General features: G+C 52.2%; 1 protein-coding gene across 2 annotated transcripts in view; it reads left to right on the forward strand.

The window, feature by feature from the left end:
- CNIH3 (cornichon family AMPA receptor auxiliary protein 3) overlaps positions 1–27,553 on the forward strand; it is a 260,846-nt gene that overhangs the window by 180,621 nt on the left and 52,672 nt on the right. For both annotated transcript variants that reach the window (XM_062210456.1, XM_062210457.1), the window contains exon 4: positions 25,158–25,226. In XM_062210456.1, the coding sequence (XP_062066440.1) occupies positions 25,158–25,226 (69 nt within the window). The remainder of the gene's footprint in view (positions 1–25,157; positions 25,227–27,553) is intronic.

Here is a 27,553-nt window from a genome sequence, read left to right on the forward strand (position 1 = left end):
CCTTCTGAAGAAAGACGCCTCCTGGCACAGAGGTCGTTTCCAGGAGTGGTGCCCAAACCTGACCATGTGTGATGGAGCCCAGACTCCTGCCCTGCGTCCTACCACCTGCTGGCCTCCCTGGATCCCTCGCTTTTCTTTTCTTTTTAGAGATTTTATTTATTTATTTGATATGTAGAATTACAGATAGAGGGAAAGAGAGAGAGAGGGAGGAAGAGAGGGAGGGAGGGAGAGAGGGGTCTTCCGTCTGCTGGTTCACTCCCCAAATTGCTGCAATGACTGGAGCTGAGCCAATCTGAAGCCAGGAGCTTCTTCTGAGTCTCCCATGTGGGTGCAGGGGCCCAAGCACTTGGGCCGTCCTCCACTGCTCTCCCAGGCACATTAGCAGGGAGCTGGATCAGAAGAGGAGCAGCCGGGATACGAACCAGTGTCCACCTGGGATGCTGGCACCGCAGGCGGAGATTTTACCTGCTGTGCCACAGCACCAGCTCCCTTTTCTATGTTTAGATTATGTTTCTATGCACACATAGTACTGTGTCAAAATTGCTTTCAGTATTCAGGACAGTGACAAGCTGTGCAGGTTTGTATCCCCCGGGCCTGGGTGCGCGGTGGGTTCTACCATGTAGGGCTGTGTAAGCGCACTCTGGCGTCTGCATGGCCATGAAATCACCTTGATGACGCACCTCTCAGGACATAGACTCCTTGTGAAGCGCCGCATGGCTGCAGTGCTGTCTTGTCCCAAGTGTGAAGGATAGGTGCCACCGTAACACCAGCTGGTGCTGCCGGGACTCTGCCTCTGCCCGCCCCGTTCCAGCTCGTTTAATCTCGGCAGCATCCTGTTACGCGGATACTGGTACTACGTCCATTTTTCGGATGAGGGATGGAGGCACAAACCATAAGTGATTCTAGACGGCCTGCCCCTGAGCAGGGCTCCTTGTCACCACACTGCTCTGCCCCTGGGCCCGCCCTGCAGGGTCCCTGTTTCAAACTCCCTGTGTTCTGTGTTTGTAAGAGAATGTCTGCGTTTATGATTTCCATAGCTTTAGAACTGCAGGTAAATCAGAGCAGCTCTAATAGTAGCAAACCCAAAGAGGATTGGTCCCTGTCTCCGGACAGAGCCTGACCTGCGGGCTGAGAAGCTGATGAGCCAGGCAGAAGGAAGGGCGGGGCTCTGGTGAGCTGGTGGCGTTCCGGGCTGTGAACACCCCTGTGACAGCTCTGCAGGGAAGCGTCCTGGGGCTGAATGTGCAGGCCGAGTGTGGCCCTCCCCGCGGGGCCCCGGAGGGTCTCACGCTCTACCCGTGCTGGCCCACTAATGTCTGGCAGCTTGGACACTGCTTCGGCAGGCCTTCTGTGGCCTTGTGTGTGGCTGAGGCATGGGTGTGGGAGTCTACACTTTGGTTTAGCTTGCATATTCCTATACTCTGATGCATCTACTTGCTCCACAATGATCAAATACCTACCTAACCAAGATTCCTGGGCCTTGGGAGTGGAGGAAGGAGCAAAATGAGGCCTGCCAGGGACGAGTCAGGCTGCACAGGGAAGACAAATGCCATGTGAGTGGTTTCTGTATCCACGCTATGTTTTGCTTGCAGTGTCTTTAGGATGCTGGCTTCAGCCACGTCTACATGGAGGCTCATCCACACTTAAGGGAACTGAGGGGAATGCAGGAAGATGTGAAATATAACCACACCGGGCCCACGTTGGCTGGAGCCGGCTTGGCTGGAGCGATCCAGGCAGGATGCCCAGTGAGCCAAGGAAGCAAGGCCCGGGTGGGGTTGGTTTGTGAGTGAGGAGACCATGCAGCCTCTCCACTGTGGCCAAGACCTGGGCACCTGGGAGCAGAGCTCAGACCAGGCAGGGCAGCCCTGGTGTCTCCAGAACTGGGCTGCAGTGAATTTGTCAGGGTGTTTGAATTGAATTGTGGCCAAGGCCAGGTGACCTTGGGGACCTGTGAGACAGAAAGCTCCCGGAAGGCAGGGCCTGAGTCGACCTCATCCTTGGCCGTTGCTGCAGCTCCTTGTGCGGCCTGCGCACTCCACACGGGCGTGGCCACTGAGGGTGTGGAGGAGACTGTCAGCGTCTCCACTTTCAGGGTGGGAGTGGGGGAGGCGGAGTACAGAGTAGCAGAGAGAGTGGGGAGGACCTGATGACGTCACAGGCACCTTTTGGCTCCAGTGGTCTGCTTGGCACACGGCAAGGTGTATCTGCTGAATGGAAACACATTCTAGAACTCTAGGGAGGAAAAAGCCATGCCAGTGACACTTGCCCACTTTGTCCTCCCCTGCTGTCCCGCGTAGGTTTGTGATCTGTCTGGCAGACTCCTGACTGCTGGGATCTGTCTTCCAGGATGTTTTCCTCTACCAACTTGTAATGCTCATCTGTTGCCACTAGAGGGCTGGGTTTTGCTCAACGAGAAGACACCTGCAAGTTCAAAGGACTCCTGAGAAAGAAGCCCAGGCAAAGGCCGGCAGGAAAACTTGCCTGAATAATAGATACGTCAGCAGCCAAGTGCGTGTGCATCTAAGCTGGGGGTGCAGAGATGGATGATGGCATCTGAGCTTTTAACAGATCCTGTGCCAACAGTGGCCAACGAGCACAAAGGAGCATTTTGGATCCTGGGGGAGGGTGGCTCATGGGAGGCAGCCGAGACTGCATCACCACTTGGAGCAGGGAACAGTATGAACTCTGCCTGCTTTCTCTTTGAGGGCTGGGCAGCTTTTAGGTTAGCTTTCACGATGCAGAAATACCCAGGAGGAAATATGTTTTTTCTTTACTAAGGAAAAGTTGCACATCCACTTAAAATGTTTTTTTTTTTAATTTATTTTATATATTTGAAAGGCAGAGAAAGAAAGAGAAAGTTCTTCCATCCACTGGTTCATTCCCCTAATTTCTGCAACAGCTGGAGCTGGGCCAGGCCGAAGCCGGGTCCTGGGAGCTTGGTTTGGGTCTCCGTTGGGGGTGGCAGGGACCCGTGTACTCGAGCCATCGCTGCTGCTCCCAGGCTGTGCATTAGGAGGAAGCTGGATTAGGAGTGGAGCTCCCAGCCCTAGGCCTCCGACACAGGGCGCCAGCATCCCATGGATGAAGCCGAACCCACGCCCCCCCTTGTGTACTTTCTGCTTCTCCCACCACGTGTGACGTGTCCTTCTCATCGCCACCCCTCTGCCCTTCCTGCCCTAGGTTCTGTGCCCCACTCCGCCCCCAGTTACTTTCTTGGTCTTGCTTTGTTTAATATCTGCTCTCCTTTTGTGGCTGCTGTGGGGCCCCACGAGGTGGTGAACCCAGCTCCTGAAGGGCAAGCCAAAGAGAAGTGACGCCAGGACCTGCCTCGGCCTCCCTTGCCCGTGTGCTGTTTCCAGCCAGTACTGGGTCGTCCGTCACAAACATCCCGTGGAGGAGGCAAGGCCAGCAGTGGGGAGATTTTCCACTGCTCTGCAGGTGGGGCTGCACGGCTCACCTGTCCTACGGGTGACAAGACCTCCGGGTCTCTCTGGTACCTATTTTCAAAGGGTGGTGGATGAGGAAGTTAAGGCCCTCGTCCAGTTTGGGCCGTAACATGTGAAGCAGGTACAGTCTGCAAGGCTCTGTAATTGGGGCCGGTGGATACGTACATCTCATTTAGCCCAGAAATCCAGCAAAAGGCACACCCCACATCTAGGCATGTCTACCCCCAAGCCCCTGCGTGGGGGCGTCTATGTGTGGTGCACTCTTTCTCCGGCCATCCTTCCCTGAAGGAGTTAACAAGGACTGAAATGGCCAGAGGGCAGAAAGCGATGGGGAGAAGCAAAAGAGAAGCATGGGCCATGTTTAATTCATAACTCAGATAATCTCTTGCCCTTGGCGGCGTTCAGGATATTTTCGGCCCTGTGCTCTGTGGTGCTTTGGGGAAACCGGTTGTGTTTAATTGTATTCATATTTGTTGCACACCCATTTGCGTTAAAGTCACTAAATTTGTGATAATTTATTGCAGCTGCAATAAGCACATGCTACAACAGAGACCTAATTCCCAGCTCAGCGCCTCTTACACAATGGGTGCTCAGCTGAATTTACTGGATGAATTATGAATCCCACGTTTAACGCTAATGCTATGATAGGGTTCTCTACAGCATTCTTGGAAATCCACTTGGCGTCATTTGGAGAGCTGGGAATGTGGGGGAAACTTTATCCCAGCAAAGACATTCCCAGGGGTTCCTTTCCTGTGGATTGCAAGATGATGGCTCGTGCAGCCCGCTCCGTCCAAGGCAGGTCTTTTACACCTGTGAGGACCCATGCCACCACTTCTCTGGCTTGCTCTTGGCTGCCTTTACGCTCTTGAAAAATCAACATGGAGGTCAGTCCTTGCAGGTTTTAAGAGCCAGGGATGACAAGGTGGTGGCTCTGCAGAGTCTTAGAGGGCTTCGAAGCAGCGGAGGTTCTGGGTCAGCACCACGTGGCTGTGCTCTCCAGCGGGCTGCTGGGAATTGGGTGCAGCCATCTGCCAAGTGCTCTTCCAGGGTACAAAGTGTTGTGTGGCGGGGGCTCCGCTGGACACACAACCGAAGTGCCCTAAGTGAGTCGTTTCCCAGCACCAAGCCTGGGGCTACGGTAGCCTCCATGAGTTTCCAGGGCAAGGAGTGGGAGACTGGGCAGCACCCTTGCTGTTCTAGGAGACAGAGGCTCAGGAGACTCCGGGATAACGCCTTCCAGTGGGACAGAAGCTTCCCGGGACGCTGATCGAACAGGGAGGCCCACTGGGTGCCTGTGCCCCGCAAGTTGCACAAACTAAGCAATCTGACGTTAAGTATTTGGAGTTAGGCCTCTGGAGGTCAGCATGCAAATTTATGAAGCAGAATATGTAAATAAGCTCCAGAGCCAGACAGCCTGGCTGCATTCCCTTGCGTGGGGTGGCAGCCCCGGACCTGGCTGCCCTGGGGTGGACTGCTGGTTTTGGCTTTGGGACCCTGGGGCTGTTGTGTGGATGACATTTGACAGCAGTTGGCTGGGTGGGCAGTGGAAGGAAGAGCCCCTGCAGCCAGAGCTCTTTGGGCAAGCTGGCGCGCCACCCACGAACAGCGTTCTGCTCACACGAGCATTCCAACGCTCTTCCCGTGGGGGAGTCAGACGCTGGGGATGATTTGCCAGAACCCAACCGGGGAGAGGGCGATTAAGGAAAAGGCTCCAGGTGCTCAGGCAGAGCCCAGTGCTGTCCTGGAATGCCGGTGTGGGTCAAGAGCTGGGCCCCTGGGCCAGAGGGCAGGGGTAGGTTTGGAGCACACAAGATCAGTGTAGACAGTGGTGTGATCGAGCCTTTTGGAGCCCGTGGGCAATATTCTATGTGGTGGTTCAGGTGGGCAGGGCTGAGAAAGGGGGCAATACATACACACACACACACACACACACCCCATTCAGAGTTAGCAAAGGAGCCCAGTGCAGTGGGCCACGGCCTCTGTGACGTGGGGAATTTGGTGGGGGGCAGCACATGTGGAATGACAAAGGAGTTTGAAAAACAGAGGAGTAAAAAGACAACAGTGAAACAGCTTTGGGGAACATTTTGCTGATTCTGTGACTTACTCCACGCTGGTGAACACGCAGACAGTACAGGGATGGGGTAAGGAAGCAATGCGGTGCCACACAGGTGCTCTGGGACTGTGTGTCTCCTCATGGACACACCCATGCCTAATTTTACATCAGTGGAACTATGTGGGGTTACATCAGACATTCCGGTTTTTGTTTTGTTTTTAAAATCCCTTTTAAAAGGCCATGGCTTCTGCCGGTGCTGTTGCCTCACTGTTCCTCACGGCCAGGGTGGTCTCCTTTCCCTCGCCCCGTCCCACCCTCAGGGCTGGCAGGGCTGGATGCCTGGTGTTCATCCTGCATGTGTCTCTTCATGTCCGTGCAGTCGTAGGTAAACCTGCCTACTGTCTTGGGGCGAGTCTTGGTGTTGGTTTTCCATGTCTCTGCCTCTTGCTTGCTTTCTCGCTGAATGACAGCTCAGGAGCCCCCTAAGCTAACTGGTACACGTCTGGCCAGGTCTGCCTCGTGGTCCACAGTTTGGACACATCCCACTCATGCTCTCACCAGTGGGCGTTGATGTGGTATCAATTTCTTGCCATCTGAACTAGTGCATATATATGTATGTGTTTTACCTTTGTAATGAGTATATGTGTGAGTATATATATATGTTTCACCTTTGTAATCCTTCTAAAGATGCTTAGTTTTTATCTGTTTCCATCTACTTGAAAGGCAGAGCAGCACAGAGAGGTGGAGGGAGACAGAGAGCTTTGAATTGCTGCAATTTCCCAGGGCTGGGCCTGGCCAAAGCTGGGGTCCAGAAACTCCATCTGGGCCTCCTACGTGGGTGGCAGGGGCCTAGGCACATATCTGTCTCCCAGGACACACGCAAGCAGGAAGCTGGGTCAGAGCAGCATAACAGACTTGGACCAGCACTCCGATAGGGGTTGTGGGCGTCACAAGCTTAATGCCCTGCACCACAGGGCCACCCCTGAGCACAGCACTGCCGGCTGTGCCTTTATTTCAGGGGTAGAGCCTCGGAAAGGGCTCCGCTGGGTGGAGAACGTGTGAGGGTATTGTGGGGAACGTGGGCCACCTTTCAATTCAGTTTCCCATGAACCTTTTGAGGTACGCACCGTACGCTTTGGTTAGCAGTAGATATTACTAGGTTGCTCTTCAGAGGCCGTTCCAGTTCACAGCTTCACCAGCACTGGGCACGGTTTCCTTTTTTCTCTGGTTCTATGATAGCAATTCACTTATTGCAAGTCAATACTTTTTTTTTTTCACTGCTTTGGTGTAAAATTGTGTCTCATGGTTACCTTCATTTGCACGCCCTAGCCTATCAATGAGGTTGAGAAACTCTCTTTAACGTTACTGACCCGTTGGGTACGCTTGGCAATCAGGAGCATTGGCGGAGCGTTTAACCTGCACTTCCTGGGTACTGAGGGGGTAGCAGGTACCTGGCCCGTGGCCTCAGCCCCGTGTCCCCTGTGTGCCACCTGGGCCGAGGAGCGCCTTGCAGAGTGGCGAGTGCAGACGCCGTCTGTTTTGGAAGCAGATCGCTAGGGAGAGTCGGGTAACGACGGCAGGCCTAGGGTGGCACTGCCCATGAGGTGGGGGGAGGGAATATTCTGGCTGCAGCCCCTGAGGGCCAGCTGGGCGGTCTCTGCTGCCGAAGAGCCGCAGAGTTTAGCGAGTTTAGCGGCAGGTTCCAGCAGGAGGGAGGCGTTACCAAAGGTGTTAGCCGCCGTGTCCCGTCCGGGTATCCACTCGTTCTGCGGTCAGCCAGACTCCAGCCAGTGACTTTGTGTGGGAAGAAACGGGCTGGAGTCAGGGGCCTGCAGGCCCTAGGGGAGGAGTAGGTGGGAGCTAAGCGGAGCTGCGGCCCTGGCAGGCGGGTCCCAGTCCTGGCTAGCAGGTCCAGCACCAGGCTGGGTGGCCGAGGAAGACGCTTGATAGTCCAGACCCCAGGGAGCAGGGACAACAGCAGAGGGGCTGCACTTCCCAGAAGCCAAGCCCCGGGAAGAGAAAACGCAACCCGAGTTGGTTGCACCGAGTGGTGGGGCCTGGGCCGCTTGTGCACTTCCTGTGCCAGGGCAGGGTTGCCACTGCGCGCTGGGACCCCTTTCTCTTCCTACACCCGCGTAGGGGGCCTCTGCAGCTCGAGCTGTGGACTGGGACTTGAGAGTTTCAGCAGACACCAGGAGTCTGTTCACCAGACTTGAGAGTTTCAGCAGACACCAGGAGTCTGTTCACCAAATAAGCCGCCTCGAGTGGGAGTTGCTCAGAGCGAAGTCTTTTTTTTTTTTTTTTTGACAGGCAGAGTGGATAGTGAGAGAGAGAGAGAAAGGTCTTCCTTTTTGCCGTTGGTTCACCCTCCAATGGCCGCTACGGCTGGCGCATCACGCTGATCCGAAGCCAGGAGCCAGGTGCTTCTCCTGGTCTCCCATGGGGTGCAGGGCCCAAGCACTTGAGCCATCCTCCACTGCCTTCCCGGGCCATAGCAGAGAGCTGGCCTGGAAGAGGGGCAACTGGGATAGAATCCGGCGCCCCAACTGGGACTAGAACCCGGTGTGCCGGCGCCGCAAGGCGGAGGATTAGCCTGTTAAGCCACGGCGCCGGCCTAGAGCGAAGTCTTATTTGGGACAAGTAAGGGATTCAGCAGGGCGGGTGGGGGGCCTAGGTGGAGCCCCTGGAGACACTGCCCCTCGGGGATGGAGTTTGTCAGGGCTTCTACAGGACGGGGTTGGGGGGGCGTCCGGGAGGGCTCTCCATGCAGGCGCTGTACAGCTTCTTGTGTTGCAAGCTCGCGCTCGGGTTGGTGGTCTGGCTCCTTCCGACTCCCGCGTTGCAAGCTAAGCTGTCCTGGAACGTTGTCTGCAAACCAAGCTGGAGCCGTCCACTCTTCCAGATTCCCCGCCTGTGTTCCTGGGCCCCGCTCTGTCCAAGTCCTCCACTCTTGGTCGTACGAGGGAGGAGGTAGTGCAATGGAGGCATAAGCAGAGCTCTCTGGAATGTTCTGTATTCCCTGTAGTGGTCAAGGGCAGGAAAGAGGAACACTTGGTGCTGGCCCACTCGAGCGACCAGCCAAGTTTTGGTAGCTGAAGCAAATGATTGATTAGGTTACATTTTCCTCAATCATTTTTCTGGCTAATTATGTTTCAAAGGTGACGGCAATGTGTGGGGTATTGCGTCTGAACTTTGTGTTTTTCTTAAATTGCGAGGAGCCCCTGGATTTTGGGCATTTCTGTATTTTTGTTGATCGCTCTGACTTGCTTCCTGCGAGAACAGATCTGTTAAGCCGGCTATGTAACTGCAGCCCCTCGTAAGCGGTCTCTGAAGTGGGGGTGCTGCATGGATTCCCAGCTTCTGTTGCTTCTTAACATGGCCTCCTGGGAGGCGAGGGATCCACTTTGAACAAAGGGAAAAAAGCAGTGCTCTTTTTTTTTAAACTCATGGGTAAAGATTTTAAGCTGCTTCCCAGTTGTTCAGATACTGCGTCCTTGTTCAAGGGTTTCTTTTTGTGTTTGAGTAGGGAGGGTCTTCTATATGTTGACGCTGCAGTATTTATTCTGTTTTTCTTTGGTCATGAACTGAGAGTGACCCCAGGTGACACTGGTTTTAGCCACCATCTAAGGCACAGTTCTCAAACAAGAATCTCAAACAAGACGGCTGGCAGAATTTGTTTCTCTCCAGCGACTCCATCCAGTGGGCCACTTCCTGTCATCCCGTAGGGCTGCACTTTGCGAATCCTTGATTCTGTAGGCTTCCCTAGGAAGCTGCATCGCTCAAGGCCGGGTTCTCCGCAGGAGCAGTGCTGACATCGATTTTTCTTTTTTGTTCAAGGGTGTGGTAGCTGGTGGCACTGGTGGGGTAGTTCCATTCTCTGTGATGTGGAGTGCTCAGGACCTGGTTCCTCCCCGCTGTGCGTGCCGGCACATAGCCAGAGCACCTGGGAACTGCAGCCTGGCCTAACTGCAGGGGCTCTTTTTGGTGCATGTGCCAGCCATTGCCTCAGTGGAAAATGGAAGCCACATCCCTGGGGCTCACTGAGGCGAGTGTAGCGAAAGGACTGTTGGCAGAGGTGGCCCAGGGTTAGGAAACCAGCAGGATGAAGTTGTTGCCACTCCCACGTGGGAGGAGGCTGGAGGACCAGCTTCATGGGGGCCTTACATGGAAGAGCAGAGACACTGCCAAGCCACAGGGCAGCCAGGAGAGGACCTGAGAGTAAGTACCCCCAACAGGCACCCCCATCATCTGCTGGTGCCGCGTGTTGGCAAGAGGAAGGGGGGGTCAGAGAGTGTTGTCTTTGGGGGTCTGCTCCCAGGGCCAAGGTCAAGTGGAAAATGGTGAAGAGGGACTCGGAGGGGTGGTGCTGTGGCGTAGCAGGTAAAGCCACCACTGGCAGTGTCAACATCCCAAATGGGCGCTGGTTCGAGTCCCGGCTGCTCCTCTTCTGATCCAGCTCTCTGCTATGGCCTGGGAAAGCAGTAGAAGATGGCCGAAGTCCTTGGGCCCCTGCACCTGCATGGGAGACCCAGAAGAAGCTCCTGGCTCCTGGCTTCAGATCGGTGCAGCTCTACTTGTTGTGGCCAATGGGGGAGTGAACCAGCAGATGGAAGACCTCTCTCTCTCTGCCTCTGCCTCTCTATAACTCTGCCTTTCAAATAAATAAATAATTATTTTTAAAGAGGGACGTGGAGGGGGAAATGGTGACTTTCCAGCACATCTGACCTTTGCTGAAGAAGAATGCACAGCCAGGTAAACCAGAGAATCCTAGCTGGGCTCCTCGGGCTTCGCCGGTCATGGTCAGTGTCAGCGTGGGGACACTGGGCCTTCAAAGTGTGGTGCTCCCCCCGATGAGCCGCACGGAGCACCTGCCTGGGGAGGCCTTTGCTGCAGAGCCTCACCTCTCCTTATTTCTCCGACTCTCTGAGCGTCCTGCTCTCCCATCGATGGATGGAGGTGACTTGAAGCACATTCAGAATTCAGACCCTGTGGTCTCGTCTTGCCTCCCCCAAACATGTTTTATTGAGTCTGATCACTGTGTTGAGTTCTCAGCCACTATGGAGGGATGCCACAGTAAACAGGCTGATGCCCGTGGCCATCTTTGCTGCAGGGATGCACTGTTCTCTACTGGAGTTAAGATATGTGGGTAGTCAATCCTTTTTTTTTTTTTTTTTTTTTTGACAGGCAGAGTGGACAGTGAGAGAGACAGAGAAAGGTCTTTCTTTTGCCATTGGTTCACCGTCCAATGGCCGCCGCGGCCAGCACACCATGCTGATCCGAAGGCAGGAGCCAGGTGCTTCTCCTGGTCTCCCATGGGGTGCAGGGCCCAAGCACTTGGGCCATCCTCCGCTGTACTCCCAGGCCACAGCAGAGAGCTGGCCTGGAGGAGGGGCAACCGGGATAGAATCTGGCACCCCGACCAGGACTAGAACCCGGTGTGCCGGCACCGTCAATCCTTTTTAGATATAAAGAGTGTTGGGAAGAGTTTGTTCTCCCCAAGGAACGAGCACCTCTCTTCTTTGCGGACCCTTGGTATCTGTGTTACTGAGCACTTTCTCGTCTCACTTGAGCTTCTGGGTGACCTGAAATTTTCAAGCCAATGAATTTGGCTCCTTGGGGACCTGTGGGCTACGTGTGTGTGTGTGCACGTGTGTGTGTATGTATGCATGCTTGCGTATGTACTTTTTTCTGGGTCTAATTTTCTTCTGTATTATTCAGTAAACTCATTCATTCTTTCTCTAACTGTGGTGTGCTTGGCCCTCATCCAGGTGCCAGGGGTAAAGCAACAGACAAAGCAAAGTGTTTTCTCTCAGGGTGTGGTTCCTCCTGGAGTCCTTGAGATGCTCATAATCTCGTGGGATTCTGTGTACATGTGCTTTTCATTTTTTGCACATACATGTACGTGATGGGACTCATTGTTGAGGTCAAAGCTGTCTTTTTGATTTAGGGTTTATGGATGTGTATCATTATGTGAAAGATACAGTTTGTATCTGCAAATAGATTCACAGCTGCCCTGTGCTCCTCCGTGTTCCCAGCGCTGTGAATGAGTCAGTAGCTTTAGTGATGAAGCCGAGGATTCTGCCTGTAGGTTCCCAAGGACGCTGGTGTGCTGGGTTTTTGTTGTCTGAGGATGCTTCAGGTGAGGGCTTGACCTTCCCCACGTCACATATAGCTCACAGGAGCCAGAGTGATTAGTTGGGGCTGGGGGATGCTCTCAGCTGGTCCTAACTATGACGCTGCTCAGTTATTTTAAATTTTTTATTTTTATTTTTTTAAGAAAGCTTTTACTTAATGAATACAGTTTTCATAGATAAAGCTTTAGGAAAATAGTGGTTCTTCCCCCCATACCCACCCTCTCACCTCCCACCCCCACTGTCATCCCAACTCCTACTCCCTCTCCCATCACATTCTTCATTAAGATTCATTTTTAATTAACTGTATGTACAGAAGACCAACTCTATACTAAGTAAAGATTTCAACACACAAACACACAAAGTATAAAGTACTATTTGAAAACAAGTTTTACAGTTAGTTCTCATAGTACAACTCATTAAGGACAGAGGTCCTACATAGGGAGCAAGTGCACAGTGGCTCCTGCTGTTGATTTAACAATTGACACTCTTATTTATGATGTCAGTGATCACCCAAGGCTCTTGTAATGAGCTGCCAAGGCTATGGAAACTTTTTGAATCCACAGTCTCCCTCAGTATTTTTATTTATTTATTTATTTATTTGACAGGCAGAGTGGATAGTGAGAGAAAGAGACAGAGAGAAAGGTCTTCCTTTGCCATTGGTTCACCCTCCAGTGGCCTCCGCGGCCTGCGTGCTGCAGCCGGCGCACCGCGATGATCCGAAGGCAGGAGCCAGGTGCTTCTCCTGGTCTCCCATGGGGTGCAGGGCCCAAGCACTTGGGCCATCCTCCACTGCCTTCCCGGGCCACAGCAGAGAGCTGGCCTGGAAGAGGGGCAACTGGGACAGAATCCGGCGCCCCGACTGGGACTAGAACCCAGTGTGCCGGCGCCGCAAGGCAGAAGATTAGCCTATTGAGCCATGGCGCCGGCTCCCTCAGTATTCAGACAAGGCCATAATCAAAGTGGAAGTTCTCTCCTCCCTTCAGAGAAAGGTACGTCCTTCTTTGATGACCACTTCTTTCCACCAGAATCTCACAGAGATCTTTCATTTAGGTCATTTTTTGCAAATATGCCTTGACTTTCCATGTCTGAAATGCTCTCATGGGCTTTTCAGCCAGATCTGAATGCCTTAAGGGCTGATTCTAAGGTCAGAGTACTGGTTAGGACATTTGTCATTCTATGAGTCTGCTGTGTGGACTGCTGTCCAGTTTTGATTTAGTAGATCCAGTGCAAGGCCTCTGCCCCCTTGTATTTTGATGACTTCCATGAGAAATCCCTGTCCATGTTCAGAAATGCCCATCTAATGCATTGTCCTAATTTTTTTTCCACGAGGAAACTGAGGGACAGGGTGAGCAGGGTGATGCTCAGAATCACACAGTCAGGAGCAAAGCCAGGAGCTGCTCACTGGTTCCTAACTCACACGGTGCCCTTTCCATGAGCCTGGGCTGTGCACCTGAGCATGCAGACGGCTCCGGCAGAGAGGTGCGGTGTTGACTGCTCTGCAGTGACCTCCCGACTTGCTGATTGGCCTCAACCGGGGGGCTGGTAAGGGTCCCAGCGGGGGTCACAGCCTGTGTGTACACTTCTGGTTTCCTTTGTATTGTGGTCACTACTCTTCCACTGAAGAAGACTAATGAATTTCTAATGCCTGGCTCTTAAAACTTCTCAAAGCAGATGGTGCTATTTAGAAAAATCTAAATAAAACGTTGAGCACCCCCTGGGGGAGGGAGTGTCTCTGCAGGAGATTGGTGAAGGGGATGCTTGTCTTAGAAGCCCTGGGTGTTTCCACAGGGAGCTACAGCTCAGCCTTCAGCTGCCAATGCACAGGTTCGTGCCAGTTTGAAGGAAACGGCTGCCCCAATGAAGGCTCTGCCAGGAAGGCTCTGCCAGTTGGATGCACCACAGGGCTAAACCGACTGCATTTTATGCACTTTTTCTTCGTAGCCGATTCTCCATTTGGTTTTGAGGACTTGAATGTTAAAGCCTAAAATTTAAGTCCTGGTACAAATTCTTCTAGGAATGAGTTCTAGATCCACCAGAACAGTCTTTTCTGGGCTATTCATGTCTTACCCAGATGATTACATGGTTTTACCTCGAGTCGGGTTTACAACGAAAGCGTCCGGCCTGTGGAGTGCATGAGGAAGGCAAAGTCGTGGGCTGGCCCTGCCCAGGCAACCAGCGGCAGGAGGAACGGGCCATTCAGGGCATCCATGGCAGGCTAATCTTTAAGTTGACAGTTTTGTTGGCATACAAATGATGCCATACACACCCGGTGGCCCTTGGCAGGGAAGAGTTTCTGCACCCCTGGTTTACAGGGATGGCCGAGACCACGGTCTCCTTCAGGGTAGTTTGCTGTTGAAATGCCACTCTTCCTCCTGAAGTAGCGCTTCCTGAGTCCCAGCACCTCCTGTCACAGGGAGGTCTCACTCTGCGCCTGTGGGTGAGTCCGTTGAGGCTTGTCTTCTCTTTCCAGCTCCAAGCACGGTGCTTGGCGTGCAGTCACTGCTCATTAAACATTCAGCGAATGCAGTGAACTCTGATCTGAGGTGACCCAGCATGGCATCCAAAGACAGAAGATGACTAAGGAGAGCCCTACAATTTCATAAAGAAAGTAGAAAATACTGTCAGATTCTATCTTTCGAGTCTTAGGAGCAAGGAAGAACCTCTTCAATGAACTTCAAAACGTGTGAAACGTGAGGCAACAATGGATGAGATTGATTTTCATTCAATGAAGCACAGCAGGAGCATGGCCAGGTGACCCGTGGCCAGGTGACCGGTGAGAGAAGGCGTTCAGGACGTCTGAACAGAAAGTGGCTCGACCTCTGCTCGTACCAACGCCAGCTTCAAATGGAACAGCGGCAGCAGTCCCGTTGCAAGATGGGCAGAGCATGTAGACAGGGTGGTTGACAGAAAAGGGAACCCCAGAGGCTGAGCCTCATGGGAAAAGATGCTGTAACTCATCCCTGGAGAAGTGGGGGATCCCAACCACAGAGAGAGCCTGTTGTGCCTGGGAGACTGAAGAAACTGGAGAGCTGGGGGCTGCAGGTGCTGCAGGTATCTGTGCAGAAGTGATGGGGGTCCTCAGCTGTGCTGGGACACACTTAGAGGGGCAGCTGGGCGAAGGAGTCCCACTGGACACACGGGAACCTCATGACTCAGCGGGCCCACAAGACACTGTGGCAAAAAGTGTCCTACATGAAGGATCTCTGTGAGTGAGACCCCAGCAGAAAGAAGTGGTGATCAAAGGAGGAGGTACCTTTCTCTGAAGGGAGGAGAGAACTTCCACTTTGCTTATGGCCCTGTCTAAATACTGAGGGAGATTGTGGATTCAGAAGGCTTCCACAGCCTAGGCAGCTCATGTCAAGAGCCTCACGTTATCACTGACATCATACATAAGAGTATTAATTGTTAAATTAACAGCAGGAGTCACTGTGCACTAACTCCCCATGCAGGACCACTGTCCTCAAAGAGTTGTACTATGAGAATTAACAGTAAAACTTGTTCTTGAAGATTTATTTTGTTTTAGTGTATTAAGTGGAGGATATTCTTATGTCTTATAAGTTTTAGCTATGCCTAAGTATGTAACTCCATTGCTTGTTTTCTTAGGTGCTTCCTTAAGTAATGACTTACTTTCTTTTAATGTATTAAGTGAAGGATATTCTTATGTCTCACAAGTTATAGTTATGTTGAAGTGCTCACAAAACATGTATTATTCTTGGGTGCTTCTTTAAAATTAATTAAGTTTCTAAAAAAAAAAGTGAAATTAACTTTGAGATGCAATGACTTTGAGCCCTTGTCTCAACTGTTGAGGAGCCATTTTTTCTTCATGCAAATTGTTGAACTCTTTACTTAGTATATAGTTGGTCTTCTGTGTATAAAGTTAATTAAAAATTGATCTAAGTGGAGAATGGGACTGGGAATGGGAGTGGGAGGAGGAGGAGGGGTAGGAGTGTGGGTGGGAGAGTGGATATAATGGGAAGAATCACTGTATTGCTAAAGTTGTACTTATGAAATGCATAAAATTGTATTCCTTAAATAAAATGTTTCTTTGGGGAAAACAATTAAAAAAAAAAAAAAGAAAACAACCAACCAAAAAAACCCCCTCCATCCCTGGACCAGAGCTAGCATCATTACACATTCTTGCTTGGTTTGATTAGAAGCCGTATGCTGATGAACAATTGATGCCCTGCTGAATAGGCCAGTGCTCCTAGAAGCTTCCATGTTTTGGTCAATATTTGAAAGAGTTACAGAGAAAGAGAGGGAGAGAGAGATGTTCTAGCCACTAGTTCATTCCCCAAATGGCTGCAATAGTTCATTCTCTGAATGGCTGGGCTGCGCTGAAGCCAGGAGCCAGGAGCTCCATTCAGGTCTCCCACATGGGTGGCAGGGGTCTAAGCACTTGAGCCATCTTCTGCAGCTTTTCCAGGCTCATTAGCAGGGAGCTGGCTCAGAAGTGGAGTGGCCGGGACTCAAACCCTGGACTCATATGGGATGCTGGTGTTGCAGGTGGAGGCTTAACCGGCTGCACTGCAACGCCAGCCCCTGCTGCTGTGTCTTGAGCTGATGCAGGCTGATGGAAACCAGTGAAGGTCTCACTTCCTGTGGGCCGTCTAGCTCCCACTCCAGTGCTGGCACGTGGCAGATATGAGTCAGGCTTGCAGAACAGCAACGTTGGGTCTTTGTGGAAGATACTTTGGAGTATGGGAGCTTTCCTGATGCCCCCCCACACTCGGGTGCCTGTTCCCCCAGAGTTGGAGCAGGCTGGCAGAGGTACTTGCTTACCCAAAGGAGCAGAAAATATTGGAAGCAGAAGAAGGAGAGGCTTGCAAGGGTGTGTGGAAGGTCGTGCGCCAGTGGAGCTGGAAGTTGCTCCTGCAGGTTTGAGCCTAGGTTTGAGCCTAGGATACTAGAGCAAGCCCAGGTTTGGTGGGAGGAAGGGGCCCCTGGGCTGGGGACAGTTCCCTAGGCCTCCTCCTTGAGGGACTTGGCTGGGGGGAGCAGGGGCTCCGGAACCCCTGACTCCGCAGGCTGCTGCCCTCCTCCCAGCACCTCCCTCACCGCTTGTCCATGCAGAGGCTGCCCTGCCTGTGGCTGTGGCTGGCAGTAAGTCCGCTGAATGCAGCTCTCCCCAGGATCCTCTGTGTGGATTCCCCTCTGGCCTGGACCTCTGCCAGCTGGGATCAGTGGCTCTGTCCTGTTGCCTGCTCCCTTGCCTTCAGTCCCAGAAGGGCATGGGTCCGGGCGTCTTTGTTTTCAGTTATGAGATGGGGACCAATGTCAGAACCGGCTGTGCCTGCAGGTGCTGGCACAGACTAGGGCTGTATGCCAACCTGCCCCATGCTCCCCAGTATGTACTCATCCTGCAGGTGAAGGGACTTGACTGGGGGCCTCCCTGATGCGTCTTTTCCCTGCTCACCTGCTGCTCAACTCCTTCCCTGCATCCCAGAGCTCGGTCCACCTTAACATGGTGGGCTGATGTCCTTACCCACCCACATCCTCAGAGTGGCTCTGCCCTTGGCTCCTACCTACAGCCCTTTGCCCCACTACGGTGATGGGCTCTACTGGGTTCAGACTGAGTGATGCTAATAATGGTTGGGGCCAGGTTGGGGAGGAGAGTCATGGACCAGAGGCACTGGCCCAAACAGCTGCATAGTGGTAGTAAGCACAGAAGTGCAAGTAGCAGCATTTATCGTTACTTACCATGTGCCTGGTGCTTCATGAATATCACCTCATTTAACCCTCCCCAGCAACAAAGTGGGCCTGACTGGTCTCCTGTTTCCCAGACATGAGGAAGAAATCCTGTTCATTTTACAGAGTTCTCATGCAGATCAAGTCGTTTCGGTAGGGTAACGCAGCACAAAGGCAAGGTAGCGGGGCCTCAGACATTTAACATCTTGGAGAAGTCAGAGGCTGCTGTGGACAGGTGCAGGGTAAGGAAGATCCCAGGCTTCTAATGCTAACCCCTCAGTGGGGCAGCTCTCGGGAGTCATGAACCCATGTATGTTGAGATCTCAATCACTTCTTCCTCTTCCTGGAAGGTTTTTGCCATGGTACAGCCTGCTGCTGTTTTTTTTTTTTTTTTTTAAAGATGTATTTATTTATTTGAAAGAGTTACAGAGAAAGAGATCTTCTATCCACTGGTTCACTCCCCAGATGGCAGCAATGGCTGGGGCTGCACCAGGCTGAAGCCAGGAGCTATGAGCTTCTTCTGAGTCTCCTACACGGATGCAGGGACCCAAGCCCTCAGCCCATCCTCTCATGCTTTCCCAGGCCTGTTAGCAGAGAGTTGGATCGGAAGCGGAGCAGCCAGGACTCGAACTGGCACCTATATGGGTTGTCGGTGCTGCAGGCAGCGGTTTTATCTACTACACCACAGTGTTGGCACCAACTTTTTTTTTTCTTTTTTAAAGATTTATTTATTTATTTGAAAGAGTTACACAGAGAGAGGGGGGTGGGGGTCTTCCATCCGATGGTTCACTCCCCAATTGGCCGCAATGGCTGGTGCTGCACCAATCCGAAGCCAGGAGCCAGGAGCTTCCTCTGGGTCTCCCATGCAGGTGCAGGGGCCCAAGGACTTGGGCCATCTTCTGCTGCCTTTCAAGGCCATAGCAGAGAGCTGGATCAGAAGTGGAGCAGCCAGGTTTCGCACCGGTGCCCATATGGGATGCCAACACTGTAAGTAGCAGCTTTACCCGCTATGCCACAGCACTGGCTCCTGGCACCAACTTTTATCTTTGATTCTAAATGCTGTGGACCTGACTGACAAAGGAAGCATCCCATGAGAGGCTTCTTAGGGTTTGTACGTTTACTTTCATCTTCACTTGGGTTCAGGCTGCGGGGGATGGAGACAGTCCAGACGTTGGCCATTGGGCAGACCCAGGCGGTGCTGCCAGTGCCCAGGCCTTTCAGGCTGGGCTTCATCTGGCAGCAACTCATTTACAGGCCTGGGTGAGTGAGGGGAGAGGCTGCAGGGTGGCTGCAGGGCCTCTGGGGATGGACTGGCCTAGGCCTGGTGGTGGCAGGAGCAGGGTCCACCTTTGATGGCTCCTTTCCTTTCTGGATCTCTCCTCTCCTGGAGCCACCAGCGTGGGCTTCCTGCAGCTCCTGGCATCCCCCTCCTCTTTGCAGCATCTCCTGCGGGAGCTCGGATCCCACCCTGGAGCTCCGCCGTGGCCCTACTTTTTCAGGCAGGGCCCACACCACGGTGAAGCCTCGATTTGGTAGCTCCCCAGAGTCTCGGTGGTGCAGCCCCTGAAGAGCAGCTTCCCTTGCTTTGGCCCCGTGGCTCTGCTCCGCACTCTTCTAGCCTTGACTGTGCTCACTGGAGCCTCCCCTCAAGCTATATTTATTTATTTAATGCACAAAACTTCACGAGTTTTGAGACACCTGCGTACCTGTGAACCTATCACCACAGTCTATGCTATAAACATACCAAGTCTCTATCAGAAAAAATTTGGTTAGAGAAAAAGCAGGAGAGATGCCCTGGGGCGGGGGAGGAGCAATAAGAAATGAGAGTAGCTTTGAATATAAATCCGTACATTTGACAACTTTGATGAAATGAGCCAGATCACAGCATGAAATAGGAATAGTGCTGCATATGTAAGGGAATTAAATGTGTAGTTTAAACCTTCCCACAGAGAAAACTCCAGGTGTTAGGGAAAAATGGAGAAAATCTTTGTGGTCTTACACATTCTTAGAACCAAAGAGGTTCTTGGTGTGATACCAAAAGTGTGAGTCGTAAAAGGAAATGTAAAAGGAACGTAAAAGGAACGGCGTGAGCTGATGTGTGTCAGAATGCAAAGCTGGTGCTTTTACGAGTGTGCTAAGCACGAGAAGACAGGAGAACGGAAGATTGCTAATGACGTGACCCACAGGGGGCTTGTATCCAATACGTGTAAATAGCTCTCTAAAATCACCAACAAGAAAACAATATGCTGGGACTGGCATTGTGCATAACAGGTTAAGCCACCACGTGCAACGCCAGCATCCCATATGGGTACTGCTTTGAGTTCCGGCTGCTCCACTTCTAATGTGCCTGGGAAAGCAACAGAAGATGGCCCAAGAGCTTTGGCCTCTGCACTCGTGTGGGAGACTCAGAAGAAGCTCCTGGCTCCTGGCTTCAGACCAGCTCAGCTCTGGCTGTTGCTGTCATTTGGGGAGTGAACCAACAAATAGAAGCCCCCCCCCCCCCGTCTGTCTGTCTGTCTGTCTCTCTCTCTCTCTCTCTCTGCTTCTACCTCTCTCTCTAACTCTGTCTTTCAAATAAATAAATCTTTAAAACTCCTGGCTCCTGGCTGTGGTCTGGCCCAACCTTGGTCATTGCAGCTATTTGGAGAGTGAACCAGCAGATAGAAGATCTCCCTTTCCCTCCCCTTCCCCCTCCCCCTGCAACTCTGCCTTGCAATTAAATAAATCTAAAAACACCTGCTAAATTAAAAAAGATGGAGAACAAACAAGATTTTTTAAAAAAGATTATATTTTTATTTATTTGAAAGGCAGAACAGGAAAGAGAGGGAGAGAGAAAGAGATCTTTCATTTACTTGTTCACTCCCCAAATGGCCACAACAGCCATGCTTGGGCCAGGACAAAACCAGGAGCCTGAACCTCTGTTTGGGTTCCCCATGTGGGTGACAAAGACTCAAGTACTTGGGCCATCCTCTGCTCTCTTCCCAGGCACATCAGCAGGAAGCTGGACTGCAAGTGCAGGAGGTGCTCTGATAGAAGGTGCCTGCGTCGGAGGCAGCAGCCTAACCCCTGTGCCAGCCTGAACGTAGATTCCACCAAGGAAGAGGTGCAGACGACCGCAAAGTCCACAGGAAGACGCTCCCCACTGTTAGTCACTGGAGAGGTGCAGTTACAGCTGCAGCGAGATAACCCGCATTCCCACTGGTCTGGCCAATGTTAAAACATGAAACTGACAGGACCATGCTTTGGCTAGGATGCAGAGTGACTGGAGCTCTCCTATGCTGCTTGTGGGAATGCAGCCTCTTGGGAAAGCGTTGCATCCGTTTCTTCTAAGGTTACACATGTGGTGACCCCACGGATCAGCAACCCCTTCTTGTTTACTCAAGGAAATGAAAAACTTGCTTTTAGACAAAAGCCTTTATGCAAATGTTTATGGCAGCTTTATTCAGGATTGCCCAAGTCTAGAAGCAGCCCAGATGTCCTCTAGCAGGTGAATGAGTGAGCAAACTGTAGCTTGGCTACACATGGCGTCCTACTCAGCTGTACAAAGGAGCAACCATTGGTAGAGGCACCAGTGTGGCTGAAGCTTAAATGCATTGTTAGAAAGAACGACTCCTGTGTCTCCTACTGCATGATTCCACTTCTGTGACTTTCTGGAAAAGCCAAAGCTAGGTTTGGAGAACAGATTAGTGATTGCCAGCCAGGGAGCAAGGGGTTAGGGATTAGGAATGGGGGTTGATTCCAAAGGGGCGACAGGGGGGAATTGTCTTGGGGGAGTGATAGAGTGGTCAAACCATTCTGTATTGTTTTAAATTTATTTGTTTATTTGAGAGCAAGAGAGTGAGAGAATGAATGTTTCCATTAGCTGGTTCACTCATCCAAATAACTGTGACAGCCGGGGCTGGGTCAGTCCGAAGCCAGGAACCAGGAACTCCATCTGGGTCTTCCACGTGGGGGGCAGGGACCCGACTACTTGAACCATCACCTGCGGCCTCCCAGGTGTGCGTTAAGAGGAAGCTGGGATCGGGAGTGGAGCCAGGACTTGAGCTCAGGTGCTCTGTTAAGGGCTGGGTCTGTTCTGAGTGGCGGCTTAGTCCTCGTGCCAAAACACCTGCCCTTGCCATTCTGTGTCTTGATTGAGGAGGAGTTCCTGTGACTGCATTTGTCGAGAGTCGGAGAAACATTCGCCCAAAAGAGTGGATGCTCCCGTGTTACTTTTTTTTTGACAGGCAGAGTTAGAGAGAGAGACAGAGAGAAAGGTCTTCCTTCTGTTGGTTCACCCTCCAAATGGCCACTATGGCTGGTGCACTGCGCTGACCTGAAGCCAGGAGCCAGGTGCCTCCTCCTGGTCTCCCATGCGGGTGCAGGGCCCAAGCACTTGGGCCATCCTCCACTGCACTCCCAGGCCACAGCAGAGAGCTGGACTGGAAGAGGAGCAACCAGGACAGAACCGGCGCCCCAACCGGGACTAGAACCCAGGGTGCCAGCGCCACAGGCGGAGGATTAGCCTAGTGAGCCGCGGCGCCAGTCCCTGTGTTACATTTTGAAGTAAAGAAATGAGAGTGAGAATTGGAGTGCTCTTATCATTGGGTCAGCAGTGAAGGTGCTGCTGTCAGGTGTGGTGGAGCCTCAGAGGGTACCCAGAGAAGCTGGTCTGTGCATACAGTGGAATTAAACTGTGCCAGCCACTCGAGTGCCCATCCCTGGGTTGTGGCATTGTTGTCGTGCGGAAGACACTCCCAGACTGCCCTGATGTTAATGTCTTGGCTGCAGATAGAACTGTGCAGCGCCCGCTGCATCCTCTGCACTGCAGTGCCTGTGGCTTCTGCTCCAGGACACAGGGCAGGAGCCTGGGCTTGGGCCTGGGCCTGGGCCTGTATGAGCTTGTGCTACACACAGGGTAACCGGGGTTTCCTTCCTCTGCGAATATCTACTCCATTCTAAGGGGGAATTTGCTCCTTTTTCTGTACATCGTTGGGGTTTATGTTTCCTTCTCTTTGGGTGTTTCGGGAGGCAGGAGAATATTAAGTGCACCTGCTTAGGTTTTAGTGTCAGGCACCAGACCAGTGATCTTGGCCAAGTCATTTAAATATTTTTGGCATCAGCTTTTTCATTTCTAAAATGGGAATGTGTATTAGGGTTTGTAGCTGGGAGATAGATTGTGTCTCCAGAGATTGGACCATGGATTGGACCCAATAGGGAGGAATTAATTGGGATAAAGGTCAGTTCCTATTCTCGGGCTCCCACATCCAACAGTGCTCATGCAGAATGACGTGGACTGAGTTGAACTGAGGCCCATGAGGAAGACTCAGGGCTTTTAGGTAACACAGGTTCGGTGCAAAGCCAGGGATGTGTGGTGGCCACAGAAGGACCAATACAGTCAGGCTCATTAACAGAAGCACAGGCTACAGAACAGAAGGGGTGAGTGATGCTCTTAATCCCTGCACCAGCCCACCTCACCTTGGGTCAGGGGCTCTGTTCTGACAGTTCCACTGTGGCATGGGTATTTATAACCTGTGATGCCAGCACAGGACAGTCCAATGACAGGTGACCGAGAATCGGTTTGTGTAAATAACAGTAGGAGAGACTGAGCTGGAAGAAGAAGGATTTGCTGGGGTCATGAAGCCGAGAGTACGTAAGGGAACTCCTTGTGGAGGAGTGACTTGACCTAGGCTGTCTTTGCCCGGAGTCAGAGCTGTCCGGTGGAACTTCTGTAATGATGGAGATGTTTTATGTTTCTGCTGTGCAGAACCTATTAGATTAGTGCTTTCTGAGCTTTAAACTGTGGCTACAAATGAAATTTTAATTGATTTAAGTAATTGCTTGTGTCTAGGGGCTACCGTATTGGACAGTGCAAGTCTAGAGGGCAAATAAGGGCATGGGCCAGCGGCTGGTGATTTTTTTCCACCAAAGGCAGGAGAGAACACATCTGGGGTTTTGCAGGCACGTTGTCTCTGCTGCCTCTGCTTGGCTGTGCCTCTGTTGTGTGGAAGCAGTGTGCATAGAAGTGTGTCACTGTGTTCCAGTAAAACTCTATGGACCCCAAGTTTGAATTTACTATAATGGCCACACATCACAAAATATTATTCTTTTGTTTTTTTTCAACTATTTAAAGTGTGAAAGCCATTGTTAGCTCACAGGTTGTACAAAAACCGGTGAGCAACTGGACGTGGTCTGCAGGCTGTAGTTTGCTGCCGTGGGTAGACTGCGGGTGGACACTTCAGCGAGCCACGTGCCAGTTCAGAAAAGCACGGTGATGATTAGCTAGAGGTAGCCAGAGAGGGGACGCGCGGCCCCAGGAAGTGGTGGACCTCTGTTGCGGATCAGTTTAAGTATAAATTGGATGATGAACTGTCTGGGGAGGGATGCTGTAGAAGTGGGTTCATTTAGTACTGGCGGTACTAGGGTTTTCTTTTAATTCGGTAGGAGTATTGAAGTGAAGATGACATTTGACTACTTACTAAATTTAAGAAAGTAATATGAAACTCAAGTCTGCCTCACATGTAGTAATCTTGTTCTACTTTGTCCCTTTTCTCATGTTAACCATTGCTATTTCTCCTGAGTCCTTTGAAAAAAAATGTTTATTTGTATTTATTTTAAAGAAAGAAGGAGAGAGGGAGGGAGGGAAGGGAGAGAGAGAAGAGTCTTCCCTTAGTAGATTCACTCCCCAAATGTGTGCAACAGCTGGTCAGAGCCAGGCCAAACCCAGGACCTAGAACTCCATCCAGGTCTCCCATGTGGGTTGCAGGGCCCCAAGTACTTGAGCTGCTCCCTGCTGCCTCCTGGGGTGAGTACTGGCGGGGAGCTGGAGTCAGAAGCAGAGCTGGGACAGGAATCCAGGTTCTCGGATGTGGCATGCAGATGTCCTACACATCATCATAGCTGCTTGGCCAGATGCCCGCCTCTGTGACTGCTTTACAATGATCCTCATAACTGCTGTGTAGAAGGAAGTTGTTTCCTCTTGCTTTGTCCTTACTGTCAGCCCCATGTCATTGGGTCGGGGATGGTCCGAGGTGCTGAGCTGGCGTTCTTGCTTCGGCAGTTCTGCCAAGCATCTGGGGACCCCTGGGCTGTGCCTTACTGGGGAGTTGGTTTCGTCCATTTATGTGCAGTGGAAGAGACAAGGTTGAGAGAACCTGAGGCTTCCCACCCTCAGAGGGGACATGCCCCTGGCCACGTACCGCCTCGTTCCACCAGGTAGCCCACCTGCTGCAGACAGCCTGGTTGGGGTTAGTATGCAAACTTGAGAGCCCTTACCCCTCAGTTAATTATTTCTGTGGGTGGGTTGTGCCTCCGCGACTGGAGAAGCTCCCCTGTACCATTCTGCCCCCGCACGAGTGGGGGAACCGCTGCTGTCCGGGCAGGCTTTCTTCAGACTGAACTCTAGGGCCGTGTCCAGTGGACCCGCTGCCAAGGACCGACTGCCCGGGCGCTGGCTCTCCAGTCTGTGGACCCTTAGACGTGCAGTCATTTCTGTTCCTGTCGATGCTGCTTCCTTGTTTTTTTCTTTTGCCCGCCTCCTGTGCATTTCTCTCCCAGTCCATGCCTCTATCTACAGCCCAGCCTGCCCTCGCCACAGTAGTTTCTCGACATTTTGGTGAGGCACAGGAGGCTTAGGTAGCTTTCTCTGGGGCCATCTGAAGCACACCCAGAAGCAGGCTGAAGAGCGTAATCAACGTGCCCATCATCAGCTCCAGCGGTGACCAGCTCCTGACTGATCTGATGACCCCCGCAGGTCCCTCTGCCCTCCCATAGCACTTTGGGGCTAACCTTCAGGGAGCTTTAGACATGGTGGGCCAACCCCCCTGTGCACTAACACGAGTGTCCTGTATTCTTTTTCAGATAATTGCCTTTGATGAGTTAAGGACGGACTTTAAGAGCCCCATAGACCAGTGCAATCCTGTGCACGCGGTAAGTCATGGTGACAGTGGTGAGTCGGCGCTGCCCAGGGCCTGGCCAGGCGGGCGAGGATTTTGATGAGTAGGATGAGTATGAGCACCTGTCTGCTGACTGAGCCTCCGTTGCTGGCTCGAGGTTGTGGAGGCGCCTGCTCATTCTTGTGGGCTTGAGCTATCCTGCAGGGCGAACCTGAGAGCCCCAGTAGCCCAGGGGAAGGGCCCGCCGTGCCCTGGCTGTTGAGTCCTCAAGGCCCCGTGTTAATGGCTTTGGTTCCTCATCGTTGAGCAGAGAGAGGCTCCACACTGGTTGGCCCTCTCTACTTGGGCGCCAGGTTTCTCAGGTGGGGATTTGGTGGGTGGGGTGGCACACAAGGCTCCTGGCACCTTATCCACAACTAGTGTGCGTTCATCTCAGAGAGTTCTGCGATCCAAGGCCAGCTCACCTCCTGGGGACATCCGACACAGTCTAGTTGTTCCGGTTCAGGTTAAGTGCATGGGAGCCCACCTGCCTCAGCACACGTGGCTCCCGGCGTCTCCCTGCTTGTCTCGGTGGTCAGTGCCCACATGCTGCCCTTCTGTCTGCCTGGTTGTGCCTCTGATTGGGAGCCTCTGCATGGATGTAGAAAGAGAGGCCTTGATTCAGGGAGCAGAGGGGGTGCCATTTCTCTTGGGGGTGGGGGGAGGATGGGTGTGGGCAGTTTGCTTCTCTGGTTAGCACACCCCAGAACCAGGGGCCAAGCGTGTGTGCAGGCAGCACCGCTGAGGTCAAAGGCTATCCCAGGGCACTTCTCAACCCCAGCTTGCTGGTTCTGTGTTTAGTTGAGGTTCCCCCTGGGCCACGGTTTCTAGTGCCAAGACAAGTTCCTGCCTATTTGAAGAGCTTTGTTGCTATTCGCGGCCAGAAGCTGTAGAGAGATCATAAGGCTGTGTTGGGTGGGACCACCTGAACCTGGTGTCACCCAGCATCATCCTCGGCCACTGAGACAGAGAGGGCCCTTGTCCTTATTAGCAGGCCCCCAGGAGGCCACACACACTCATTTGGAGGAGCAGGCTTCAGCGCCCTCCTCTGCAAAGTAGACAGGCCTTATTGGAACTGTCATTTGTTTCTGGAGTTTTTACCATGAATTAGGAACTTTACGTAAATAACCTGTAATCCTCACAAAAACTCTGTCGGATGAGGGTCATTGACCCAGCTTGTATCCTCCAACGGACTCATCCAGGGCCTCGGGACTTGAACCCGGGTCTGTGTGGCTCTGAAGCACACGTGCTTTCCACCTGCTCTGCTGTCTCTCTAAAGAGACCTGAGTGTATGCGGTGTGAGGCCGCCTTTGGCACCACGTGCTTTGATCCCATGAGATAGGGCCAAACCCTTGAAAGTCAGCTGTGTAAAAATCACTTCAACAATGTCCTGTATTTCCTGAAACTTAAAATGATTACAAACCTGTTTTGTTTGAATCCGCCAGCCTCACCCTCCACATGCGATCATTAGTTGGGTCAATCAGATCTGAAACGGTTGCACTCGAGGTCTCATGTCTTTCCTGTGTGTTTGGGTTTGCACCGGCATTGCACACCTGGCTCGCTGACGCCCCCCAGGGGCACCGAGCTGCTCAAACCTGAGGGCAACAGCGAGAGCACTTCCATTTCAGATGCCAGGGAAGACGGGGTCCCGCATTCCTTCCTCCCAAATGTTCTAGGTCAAATTAGGGAAAAAAAAAAAAAACAAACAGCAAAACGTCACATACAGAGTGCCCTGAGCTTTCTTGTATCATCCCAGAGTAAATGTTGCTGAAAACATTTTTCCTATCACTTAGCGAATCCCACAAATCCCACGCTAGGTTATAGGTGATTGACAAAACCAGGAGGCATCTGTGTGGAGTCCATATCCACCTTGCCATGGCGACTCCCCTATTTGGACAGAACAAACAAAATTAGGGCTAGGATAAGCTCCCTGGAGCTTCTGGGAAAAGCCGGTGCAGGAATGGAACTTGCACATCGTAGGTGTCCCCTGATGTCTGACGGTGAATGAATGGCACAGCTGTGCAGACTGCAGCTGGATCCTAAGTTGCTTTTCCTACTCCAGTCACTAACGCCACCTTTCTAATTAGTTAACAAATTAATTACAGAGCCTGTGCATGAAGCTCAGACATTTCCCCCGACAGCTCAGAGCCTCTAGGTGCCCCCGGGAAAGATGCTTATCTGAGATTAAAAACAGAAACAACCCTACCCCCCGCCGCCATAAAAACCCTGGATGGAGCCGTATTAGGCACTAGGTTCTTTATACCTGGCGGGAAGTTGAATGGCTTGGGTGCCTCATTTAACTCACCTGCAAGCTCTCTCAGC

Source organism: Lepus europaeus, chromosome 14, assembly GCF_033115175.1.
Source record: "Lepus europaeus isolate LE1 chromosome 14, mLepTim1.pri, whole genome shotgun sequence".
In the NCBI taxonomy this organism is placed as follows: Eukaryota; Metazoa; Chordata; class Mammalia; order Lagomorpha; family Leporidae; genus Lepus; species Lepus europaeus.